The following is a 12,832-nucleotide window of genomic DNA, read 5'->3' on the forward strand; positions in this document are numbered from 1 at the left end:
CCCCAGCTCCAACACCCAAAACATTGTTTTAAATAAAAAGGATAGCTCGATACTTCTGAGAAGGTCACAAGCAACACACCATGGCTATTCCTCCTTTCTTCCCTCAGTATATGGATTTTGGAAGTCTACCTCTGCACATCAAGGGACGGTCATTATATTTGGCTAGTATAGCCAATAAATTAACCAAAGGACAGGCCGTTCAATAGCTACTCTTTCCACTGAATGCCTTTTGGGTGAGATTATGGTGATTTATTTATTTGCCAGTCACCTTTTGTATTTGTCTAAATGGTGTTTCCATGCGCTGCTCTGGTTCGCCAGAAGCGGCTTCGTCATGCTAGCCACATGAACCAGAAGCTGTCTGCGGACAAAACTCCGTCTCCCTTGGCCTATAGAGTGAGATGAGCACACAACCCCAGAGTCATCTGAGACTGGACCTAATGGTCAGGGGTACATTTACCTTTTTAAAGACAATTTACGAACATGCCGTAAAACACGGCTAAAAATAGTTTTAACAACAGTACAAAAACAACAGCTAAAGGCAGATGTCCATTTTGCATGGTTTTTAAATCTAAAGCAGAGACCTTTTCATCCAAATGGATAAGCTTGTCAAAACAAAACAAGGTCTTCTACTGTTTCTGTAAAGTACAGGTTAAGTGTGCTCCTGTCACAAAACAAGGGCAGCCCCACTGAAAGCCTTCCTTTCAGTTACTGTGCAGAAAGTTTCTGATATTTGGGGGACTTTGAGGAAAAACTCCCCTGCAGAACACAGTGACCTACTTGGTATGTAAGAGAAAAGGTAGTCTCAATCTTGAACTTGGTTCAGTAGCCGGATTGGCTGCTGGCAGTAGGTTTGCTCCCATAAGCAGCCTAACTGAAACTGCAGTCTCAAGGGTAGCCTCCCGCCCCCCAAGAGCACTGCAGTAACCCAACTTTGAGGTTTCCAATAACAGACAACTATGGTCCAGCTGTCCTCCAGGAATGGCTGTATCTGCCTTACCAGGTGAAGCTGGTAAAAGACACCCGTAGCCGCTGAGGACACCTGCGTCTCTAGTGTACTAATGCTACATGCAAGGGAACAAATTCTTATGGCCAGTGCATCATGTATACATGTTGAAACGTGTTAATAATGCTTAGAGAGGCAGGTGCTTGACTTGTTACATCAGTCTCAGCACTTCTTAAAATAGAACCCTTTTGTCTTCTCTTATTGTTCACATAACATGCAAAATCATTGGAGGTGAACTCTTTCTTTCTTTCTTTCTTTCTTTCTTTCTTTCTTTCTTTCTTTCTTTCTTCACTGAGGCTTTCCTATTGCAGCAGCCAGCTTGCAGCTGAGGGAACTGTTCCCAAATATGGCTCTGCGTGCATCTGGAAGGGGGAGAACAATCCACAAGGACTCAAGCCTCATTTTTGCATGCCACTCTTGCTCACTCTGATACGCTGGTATGAAAACAACTCATTGGCTCCCTCTCTCTAGGGGGAAAAAAAACAACCACCACAATCCAATAATCCTAGATAAATTTGGGCTTTGGAAGATAAAATCACTATATTAGGGAAAGGCCATTTGCTGAGTTTATTCTTAAAGGAAAACAGCGGCACATTGTACTGCTAACCACACACAATGAGGTTTGGGTTTTCAGATGTCAGAAGATTAAATGGATTTGTGAGTGCAGATATGAGACGAAATTTTGAAATTATTCAGCATCACAGTACAATAGTTGGTATCTAAAGCAGGCACCTATTGTCCTGTGATGCTGAACAATGTCAAAACTTTCTGGGGTGGCAGTTGGGTATGTATTTCTTGAGCTAATAAATCAGAATATAAGACAAGAAGTTTCACTGAACACTGCTTGCCATCATCATCAAACCTTTATTGGCATCACATACTGCTTGCCCTTCACTGCTCATATTCCCTTGAATGAACAGATTAACGAGTGTGTTGGGAGAGATGTATATTCTGCTGACAATGTGTGACAATGAAGCCCAATAGGTATATAGCTAGTACTCTGGCTGAATGGACGGTGTACTTAGGACATGCCCCAAAGTCCTCTGCAACACACAGTAAGACCCAGCTGATATGGAAAGTGTTCTCTGCCAATAGAAGGCGTGAAGAACACTGTTCTAGAGCAACCAGAACTTTGGCGTATGAAGTGCTTCCTGAGATTCTGGGACCAGCATTCTGTAAGGAAACAAATTTTGCAGTTCTCTCCCATCAGTTCGGCCTCACTACTTTCTGTCTTTGCTGGTTTAGTTTTTAAGTCATCCCAACTCGTTTCCAGCATGCAGCTCCGCATGCATTTTTCACCCTCAAAACTCATGTCCTTTAATAACCCCACTGATTTACAGCTTTCCAACTTTGATGTGCAGCCAGTGAAGTTTTCATTAATTTTTAAGAACAGCAGATTTGTTTTCTTTGGCTGAAATGGGACGAAAAACAGGGAGGGAAGATTATTGGTCTATTGCTCTCTGCTGCTTTACAGAAAAGCAGGAGGAGACAGAGAGGCTGCATGTTGGTTGCTTTTATCTTCAGAGGGTCAAAGGAGTTTTTTGTGTTTTGGAAACAAACCCCATGGAGTGTATTTTTACCGCTCACTCAGCTATCCAATCAGACTCTGGGGTCAGTCCCAGAGTCTCGAGGATCCCTCCCACATATCGCAGGAGGAAAGTAACAAATAAATGCAGTGTGGTGTAGTGGTTAAGAGCGGTAGACTCGTAATCTGGTGAACTGGGTTCGCGTCTCCACTCCTCCACATGCAGCTGCTGGGTGACCTTGGGCTAGTCACACTTCTTTGAAGTCTCTCAGCCCCACTCACCTCACAGAGTGTTTGTTGTGGGGGAGGAAGGGAAAGGAGAATGTTAGCTGCTTTGAGACTCCTTAGGGTAGTGATAAAACGGGGTATCAAATCCAAACGCTTCTTCATCTACACTTAAGGTATTATTTATGCCCCTGAAAGAAATGGTAGAGGTGGGTGATGTGTGACTATGCAGACACTAATCGCTGCCACCCAAGGCAAGGGGAACATCAATTCAAAGTGCTGGATTTGAACCTTAAATGGCTCAGGACCACAATACGTCAAGGACCGCCTCTCTCCATGTGAACCTACCCAGCCCCTGATAGCATCTTCTGAGACCCTTCTTCATGCGCCTCCTCCTTGAGTGGTCTGGAGGGTGGCAATTCGAGAACGGGGCCTTCTCTGCAGTGGCTCCGTGTTTGTGGAATGCTCTCCCCAGGGAGGTTCAGCTGGCACCTTCACTAGGAGCCAGGCAAAAATGTTCCTCTTCAAACAGGCCTTGGGCTGACTGACATCCTATACTCTCTTAAATGTGTTTGTGGGAGAAAGGGGTACAGAAAACGATAAAAGAGTTTGGTCAACAGCATGAACCAGCTCCCTTTCATCCTAAAAAAGTTGAATATTTTTTCTCAGAAAGGAGATTGCGGGGAGTAGGGTGGCGGCGGCATGGAGGGAGACTACCTGCAACCAGTACAGAAGGACTAATTTCAGGCCGAAGGCTGCATGACAAGCAGAGAATGAAAGTAGCCACAAGCCTCCCACCGATCCATATGAGACAGAGGAAGTGAAGAAAACAAAAACAACACAGCGCTCGTGCTCCCTCTTGTGCTAATCTGGAGCATTTTCACAAGGTCTTTCTCGTCCACTTACACAGTATTCAGCAGAACTGACGGGACTTCCAGCCCTGAGAAGTAGCCTCTGAGGGAGGGAGCCAGCGCATCTGGAGAGAGAGAAAAAATCAAAACAAAAGTGAGAGACAAGACTTGGAAGGCATTTATAAGAGCGGCCCTCAGCCTCCTCGGATGCAGGACTCACCTTTGAATCTCAAGCAATGCATTCTTTCATCTAAATTAATTTGAAATTTACATCCCACCTTCTTGCAGTTGCCCCAAGGCAGCTAAGCAAAGCTGGAAGATTAACAAAAGAATGCCATAACAACACTGGCCTTATGGATAAACTGACAGACCTAGTAAGGAGGAGGGAAGGATGAAGGAGCAGACGAGCTAGTAGAGAGATGGAATTGTTTTATTAACTACTGGACTCTCCACTATGATAAAGAGAGATTAGAATGGCACCTGTTCATACAGAATACATGAATTCTGTAAGTTTTATACATCGTAAATCTGGAGACGGAAGAAGCACTGTACAGGGCTGTTCTGTAATATATATTTTTTCACCCTTGTAATTATGTAAAGTCTATTTTATCATTTCTCCTTTTTTTAAGCATTTATTTTGTCTACAATTTTTGGTGTTATTCAATTGTGTCCCAGTGTCCTGAGGATGACTTTATAATTACATTTATTTATGTATACATACATACATACCCCACCCATCTGGCTTTGTTTTCCAGGCTACTCAAAAGTTCATTTTGATGTCTCCATTGTTTGCTTTTGGCACTGTTACTTTGTGTGTGTGTGTGTGTGTGTGTGTGTGTGTGTGTGTGTGTGTTTCCTTTTTATCTCTTATAATAAAAATAAGCACACACACAGTATTGTAGCTTTAAAACTGAACAGATGCCATCAAGAGCAACCCAATACCAATAGAAGCTCTGTCCTAACATGACCCACTTTCGTACTCTCCCTCTTACCTTGAGCAGCTTCCCCACAACCTGGTGGCCTCCAATGTTTTTGGGCAACAGCTCCCATCGTTCCTGACCATTGGCCATGCAGGCTGAGGCTGATGGGAGCTGGAGTCAAGCAACAACTGGAAGACACCAGGTTGGGGAAGTCTGCTCTAGTGGGACCAGATGGAAGATCACTGGGCACACACAAGAACATTCCCTCTCGATATTTTCTAGAATGGAGACAAAGATCACAGGTCCCAAAGTGCCACAGGAGAGTTCCTAATAAGTTTTCAAATCAAGAGAGGGAACAACAGGCACCCACAGTTTCACTCATAGAGCAAAATAGCTTTAAATTATTATAGGAGATTTTTCCCCCCTACATTTTATATACAAAACCCCAAAATGAAAGATACAAAATTAATATAAATTGAAATAAGACGACACCAACTCTATTCCCAAGCCACACCACCCGTGGAAAGTTGTCAGGTTTTGCAGCAAAACACCTCTAGTCCCTGGGTCACTATCGGGAAATCGGAGCGGATTTGAGAGCTGAACTAGACCAAACATTCTTCGGATGCTATACCCGGCCCATCCAGACCCCAACAATACTTATAAATTTAGACATTTCCTGGCAATTGACACCAGCCATCCCATCAAAACAGATGCAAGTGTTGCATTAAGTGAGAGAGCAGCCAAAATGAATCAAAGCCTTCAAGTTGTGCTGGTGGTTTCAGTAGGGCTATGCTAATTTCAAAGTGTGATATATACAGTGGTGCCTCGCAAGACGAAATTAATCCGTTCTGTGAGGCTCTTCGTATAGCGGTTTTTTCGTCTTGCGAAGCAAGTCCATTGACAGCTTAGCGGATTAGCGCTATTAGCGGTTTAGCGGCTTTTAGAAGATCAGCTGATAAGCGGCTTAGGGCTTAGGAAAAGGGGGGGAGGGGAAAAACCCCGCAGGAACTCGCAAGACATTTTCGTCTTGCAAAGCAAGCCCATAGGGAAATTCGTTTTGCGAAGCGCCTCCAAAACGGAAAACCCTTTCGTCTAGCGGGTTTTCCGTCTTGCGAGGCGTTCGTCTTGCGGGGCACCAATGTATATTCTCTATTACATGTGTACACACAAACATTTCCCGAAGCAAGGATTTTTAAGAAAACAAATGTTCATCATAAAATTTGTGGGCCTGCAATATGCCTCGCCTCCTGATTTAAACGAAACAGGCACGCTCATTTTTATTTGTAGGAGTCAATTTACTGAGAGTTTCACCGAAATATAGTGGAAGGGCTGCCAAACTGGCCCACGGACCACCAGTTGTCCGCAAGCATCATTCAGGTGGTCCACGACAAGTCTGTGGATTTGTGGCTGAAGGCAGGAGATGGCACATCAACTATCACATTAATTCGCACTGGTTTTTCGTTGTATTTTACCACTTGTCTCTTATTTTATTACACTTGGGAAGCTATGGAATTCAAATTGTAATGCAGTAAGATACAAAATATAAGGAGCAATAGAAATAAAATTAAAAACCATACAGCATCTAGCACAGTGTATTGCAATTGCTACAAAAGGAAGTGGTCTAGCAAGACCCTTAGCAATTCTCATGTGTAATTTTTTTGGGGGGTGGGGGGTGATAGCTGTTACATATACTTAAACATCCAGTCTGACTACCACTAACTTTTCAATAGCATACTCTGAAGATTCTCAACTACCAGACAAAAAGGTTGGTGGGAGAAGAAGAGTCATAAGGACTCTGGGAAAGGGGGTGCATTACCGGAAGCAAACCCTAGTAAAGAGACCCCTCACCATTAGGTCCAGTCGTGGCCGACTCTGGGGTTGCGACACTCATCTCGCTTTATTGGCCGAGGGAGCCGGCGTACAGCTTCCGAGTCATGTGGCCAGCATGACTAAGCCGCTTCTGGCGAACCAAAGCAGCGCACGGAAACGCCGTTTACCTTCCCGCTGGAGCAGTACCTATTTATCTACTTGCACTTTGATGTGCGTTTGAACTGCTAGGTTGGCAGGAGCAGGGACCGAGCAACGGGAACTCACCCCGTCGCGGGGATTCGAACCGCTGACCTTCTGATCAGCAAGTCCTAGGCTCTGTGGTTTAACCCACAGCGCCACCCGCGTCCCTTAAGCAAACCCTACAAGACCCCTAAACAGGACCAAGAAAGAGCTCCTGCCCTACAAGACAATGCCTAGATGACAAGTCCGATTACCTCCTTGCACCATCTTTTTCCAAGCTGCACAAAGCCTGCCCTCCCATTTAGAGCAGCTGGCCTCTTCTGAGTTCAGTGCACAAATGAATAAATCAGACAAGAGGGCAGGGGTAAAGCAAAGCCAGAGACTGCTGCTAAGATTATCTTTTATCACGTAGCAATTAGAAGTGTGGGGGGAACATACAGCAAGTTCCAAAGAGCCAAGTTCAGTTGGTTTGGGAAAGAGCGCTATAATCCCAAACCTTCATCATTATGGCCGCAGAATCAATCAGGGGGCAGAATTCAGTTCACCACAAGAGGGAGCTCTCTCAATCATACCCCTCCACCCGCTTCTCCTTGCTCTGAAACTGCAGCAAAAGACATTAATGAATTCTTCACCAGGCAATGGTGTTTCCATCTGCCCTGCCCCACACTCCAGCCTTGGAAGCCTTTCCCAGACCATGAGTTTGAGAACAGTAGCAGAAGCTGGGAGGAGAGGAGTTCAGATATACAGTCATACCTCGGGTTAAATGTGCTTCAGGTTGAGCGTTTTCAGGTTACGCTCCACGGCAACCCGGAAGTAATGGAGCGCTCTACTTCTGGGTTTCACCGCTCGTGCATACGTTCAAAATGACGTCATGCGCGGAAGCGGCAAATCGCGACACGCAGACACGGGTTGCGTTCGCTTCAGGATACGAACGGGGCTCCGGAACAGATCCCGTTTGCATCCTGAGGTACCACTGTATTTTTTTTAAAAAAATTTTTTTTTAAGTTGTCTGTCCTTGTCACTCAATTTTACCATTTTATAAGTTGTCTGTCCTTGTCACTCAATTTTACCATTTTACATGGTTTTGTATGTTTAGCGGTATTTTATGCATTGCGATTTGCTGTTATTTTTATTGATTATAGATTGGCAATTCTTTATTGTAGTTGATAAGTGTAAACTGATTATTATGTGCTGATGTTTAACTTTACGGTTTTACTATTAGATTCCTGTGGATTGTTGAATGTTGCTTTGTTTGATATAAGCTGTTTAAAGTTATTGTGACTTTTTATATTGGATTAGATTGTTAGCATTAATGTTTTGCATTTTATTATGCTTTTATATGTGTTGGAATCCACACCGAGTGGCTGAGGCAACCCAGCCAGATGGGCAGGGTATAAATAAAAATAAATAAAATTAAAATATTATTATTAATGAATTCAAAGCCATACTATGGTTTGGGTGCCTAATTCCAAACACACCCACGGTGAAATCTTAGGTGCGCCTTCTATTCAGATGAATGTCCCACTGGCTTCAACACTGGAATTCAATCTCAGGAGCATATAGGATTGCAACCTAAGACTTGTGCAGATGATTCTTTTCTTAAAGATATGGAGATATGGGTCATGTACAAATGCAGTGGTGAAAGACAAGTGAACATTTAAACTATCTCTGTCTCTCATTTCAAACAAACAAACAAACAAACAAACAAACAAAAGACTTCTGAGACAAAAGCATTACTTAACTGCAACAGCAATGCAATGTAACAAGCAAATGGAGCGGTCCTAGTTGGCGCTACAACACAAAAATAGCAAAAGTCCACAAGGATCTGAAATGCTGTCAAAAATTCACACGACAAAGAGGGATTCATCTGGGCCCTAAACATTGTAATGACAGTGCCATGCAAACATGCCTAGGGAAAGAGTTCTGAACATGGTACCCCTTCTGTTCTGCTCCCACCCAACATACTTTTTTCTCTGGCAGCTACACCTCAGAGAAAGAACGCAAGGTAGTTTCCTCCACCAGCACCTACAGCCCCCTCTCTCACACCTTTGTAACTACCATGAGTAAGTTCCATGATTTTTCTGCTTGGTATGACAAGGCAAGCGGCAGGCTAGTTTAGAAGAAAAGCCACCTATTTAACTGAACAGTAGTGTTGGCGTGGGAGGTCATGTACGCAAGTGAAATGGCAGGGAAAGAGGGCTTCTTTACACCTTGACGCAAGCCGTATCCCTGAAGTCTCTGACCAAGAGGTTGTACAGAACCCAAGTAACTCCCATAATTCCTTGGGGCTATTCCCCACTACACCCAGGAACAGACCCACATGTAGATTTGACAGGGAAGTGGGCCAGTCCTGCGTGACACACAAGTCTTTTCAAAACATTTGCTTGTCTCGTTCATGCTTCAGAAGTCTTAAAGGCTATGCTTAATGGTGCAGCGTGCAAAGCAGTCCTGGCAGAAACTGCTAGTGTCATGAACCACCAGCCGACCCTTTTCCAACTCAGTTTCACTGAAGAAATGCAAAGGGAGGAAGAAAAAAACATTATGAGGAGGCCTTTACTTACAGAGTTTTCTGCCTCTAGGTCTGTTGGGCCAGTCAATACTGTACAATCTGTACATCTGACAGGGCTTGTCACCAACTTAAAGGAATCCAATGAGAATTAAATGTGCTCACATGAACGAAGGGATAAAAATAGTTTTGAGGGGCAATGCATGCTTTTAGATGAAGCAGCAAGCACCATCCTTAATTAATCAAAGAGGCATCTCCTCGTGTGTACAAGAAAACGGTGAACAACTTTCCTAAAATGGTGTGTGGCTTTTTTAAAAAATTAAATACACTTACATTTGCCTAGTTAATCAGGGAGCCTTGTTACTTGATCAAAAGTTTTAAAAATAGATTAATCTGCCTGATTAACAATATTACAAACCCAGAACTTGAGAGGCAGGGAGAGTGGGAGGAAAGGAGACAGAAGACATGGAACAAGTGTGAAGTTGAATGCTCACTTTTCCTTAAACGGCACCATTTGAATCCAACCATGCAGTACAACTGGGGGGAAGCATCCCCTAGCTTGTTTTAAAACCTCAAGCAAGGAAGAGGTCTGCCCCCCTGACTTCTAAGAAGTTTCGATTTTTAGCTGCTCTTACCATCAGCAAGTTTCTCCTAATATTCAAGCCAAATTTACACCCTTGTAAGTTAGGGGACCGCTGACCATTAGATCCAGTCGTGACCAACTGTGGGGATGTGACGCTCATCTCGCTTTTCTGGCCGAGGGAGCCCGGCGTACAGCTTCCGGGTCACGTGGCCAGCATGACTAAGCCGCTTCTGGCGAACCAGAGCAGCGCATGAAAACAGCGTTTACCTTCCCGCCAGAGCAGCACCTATTTATCTACTTGCACTTTGACGTGCGTTTGAACTGCTAGGTTGGCAGGAGCAGGGACCGAGCAATCTGTTGCGGAGATTCGAACCGCCAACCTTCTGATCGGCAAGTCCTAGGCTCTGTGGTTTAACCCACAGCGCCACCCGCGCCCCATCCCTTGTAAGTTAAGCAACATTAAATCTAGTCTTGAATGAGTCTTTCTTCTATATGTAAGAGCCATTCAAGTATTTTGAAGAGTGCTATGACATCTCTCCTCAAGGCTTCTGTCCTTCAATCTTTCTGCACAGGACTGCTTTCCCACCAGCCATCTTCACTGCCCCCTTTGAAGTAACTCCAGTTTGTCTCCAAGTTTCATGCCAGGAATCGGATGCAGCAGTCCAGATAAGATTTGACTAGCGCACAATCAAATTGAACTATTACCTCTCATCACATGGGTAGGGAAGCTTTTGGCTTTATCTCTTCCTCCCTTTCCCCTTGGGCAAATTTTGACAAGAGGGCAGAACCACTCACCAGTCAATCATCTGACATCATAATGACATCAGGGGATGGGTGTGGTGTGTGAGTGGTACCATCCATCTGTCAGTGATGGCCCATAGGAGTTGGGTAACGGCAAACAGCAACCAAGCAGGATTCAACTCCTCACACACTGGTTGATTTGCAGGGAGTTCAATACTGCTTCTTGCAGCATTTGGGTACTTGGGGAAACCTCTTTCATGTGCAAACTGAGGAGGATTGAATGAATTTTATTATTATGGTCACAGACTAGTTCCGGCTTACTCAGAATATCAGGAAAATCATAAAACACAACAGGAATACGTTGAATTGCAATTGGGTATAATAGAGACGATACAGATATAGCAGCTGTTAAAAATATATATTAAATCTTGATCACTAAAATATAACCTAAAATGGTCATTTAAAACCTTAACCATTTTGAGGAGGATTGAACTTCCCACACATAAAAAATGGCAGTTTACCATTCTATCAAGGCCATTTTGAATTTTATTTCGGTTTTCTGACATCCACCTCTCCAACGTTAGCTGTTCGCATCCTTCTGTAATGGAAGATAACGGGGGGGCACCTCCAGGGAGGATGTTAATCCGCTGGAGAATCCGAGAGCCTGCTGTGGCTGCAAAGACCGGGAACTTGTAACTGATGCCTTCCACACTGCTTTTGTTGTGTTTTCAGCCCCAAAGTACCCTTCCCCAGGGCACAATCCTGGACAGAGTGTATGGAGGTTCTGGGCTGCCCAAACAACAAGAAAACAGGCAGCAACCTTTTTACATGCATCTGACTGACGCATGGTCATCACTGTGGACCTGGAAGCAGCCCAAAAATTGGGCAGAAAGGGGTGGGGACTTACGCACAGTCTGCCAAAGCGTGGGATGATCTCAAACGCAATCCCTGCGCAAACGGTGAGCTGCCTGCAGATTTGCTCAACTATTATGGCACAAAAAAGGCCTGTCTTGCAAGAAAGACCCACATGGCACTGTGCAAGCTTGCCCTTACTCCCCTCTCAATTCCACCCACCCATCGATGGTACAGCCTGGTTTGTAGTGAACTATTCTTGTTCATATCTCACCACTCACCACAGTAATAACTAGCTGTGGCATCACTTGGTTTGTCAACAGATTCTATGGCAGAGGACCACATGGGTTTTGGGGGTTACCTGGTGCTCTGGTTGTGGGCTGCCAGTGCCTGCAACATTCAGGATACCAACCACTGCTAATCCAGGCACTCTGGAAGGATCGGCACAACCAACGCAGCCATTGCTGTGCCCAAATTTCTCAATAGAAAGCACCTCTTCTTTGAGTTTGTTGCTTCCATCTTACACCAGATGTGCTTTCAAAGCAGATTAAGACATAGTGGCTTGCAGTGCCAGGAGGCCAGCACAAAATACCTTTCTGGCACTTGGACTAACAACAGCACATGGCCTGCCCAATCTAACACCTACAAGCCATCTATCGCAGCCCAATTGCTCTTGAATGGGAACTTTGATGATCCTTGGGGTCCCTTCCAACACTACAATTTATGAATTGCATGACGCTCAGGGAGTCATTTTGGACAGAACAGCGAATACCTACATGTGATGACAATGTATGAAATGACAGCTGAAATGACATCATGTGAAATGAGGTAGGTAGGGCTAAAAACAGGAAGAAAACAAAGCAGGAACATATCCAGTGTGAAATGCACTTTGGATAGTACTATTCCAGTTTTCCTGCCAACCTAGCAGTTCGAAAGCATGTCAAAGTGCAAGTAGATAAATAGGTACCGCTCCAGTGGGAAGGTAAACGGCATTTCCGTGTGCTGCTCTGGTTCGCCAGAAGCAGCTTAGTCATTCTGGCCACATGACCCGGAAGCTGTACGCCGGCTCCCTCGCCCAGTAAAGCGAGATGAGCACTGCAACCCCAGAGTCAGCCACAACTGGACCTAATGGTCAGGGGTCCCTTTACCTTTACTATTTTAACTTGTGCTGTGTCGACCTCTCTGAATTGCTGTCCTGTGCCCCTGCACTCACAGTGCCTAGTTTAACATGTTCCCCATTTAATTTTTCTTCAATTTTATCATCTTCATCCAAGGAGGGGGGAGTTTTGTTCTGAACCGGATTCTCCTCAGCTCCTGCCAGTGTTCTTCCCACCCCCAGCTCAGCTTAAATGGGGTCCCTTTACCTTTACCTTTACCTTTATTCCAGTTTTACATCTATGAAGAAATCTCAGCAACTCCACAATATGTACATTTAGATCTACCAGCAACATGCAAATGACACGATTACATATTTCTGATTTGGACTTCACTGTGGATTCAATTTCATATCCAGACCTGGTCTGAGCACTAAGGCAGCACAGGCTGTCAATACATCTTGTACTTGATGGATTAACAGCCCACCTTGGGTGGAAGACTGACAGCTGTGATGCTAAGCC

The 12,832-nt window shown here is 44.5% G+C and overlaps 1 protein-coding gene across 1 annotated transcript in view; it reads right to left on the bottom strand.

Annotated features, from left to right (window-relative positions):
• RBPMS (RNA binding protein, mRNA processing factor) overlaps positions 1–12,832 on the bottom strand; it is a gene marked incomplete at its 5' end in the record, with an annotated part of 78,725 nt that overhangs the window by 5,582 nt on the left and 60,311 nt on the right. The window contains 1 exon segment of the mRNA XM_079959917.1: positions 3,660–3,729. Within this exon segment, the coding sequence (XP_079816043.1) occupies positions 3,667–3,729 (63 nt within the window). The 3' untranslated portion in view covers positions 3,660–3,666.

Source organism: Podarcis cretensis (genome assembly GCF_951804945.1).
Source record: "Podarcis cretensis genome assembly, chromosome: 17".
In the NCBI taxonomy this organism is placed as follows: Eukaryota; Metazoa; Chordata; class Lepidosauria; order Squamata; family Lacertidae; genus Podarcis; species Podarcis cretensis.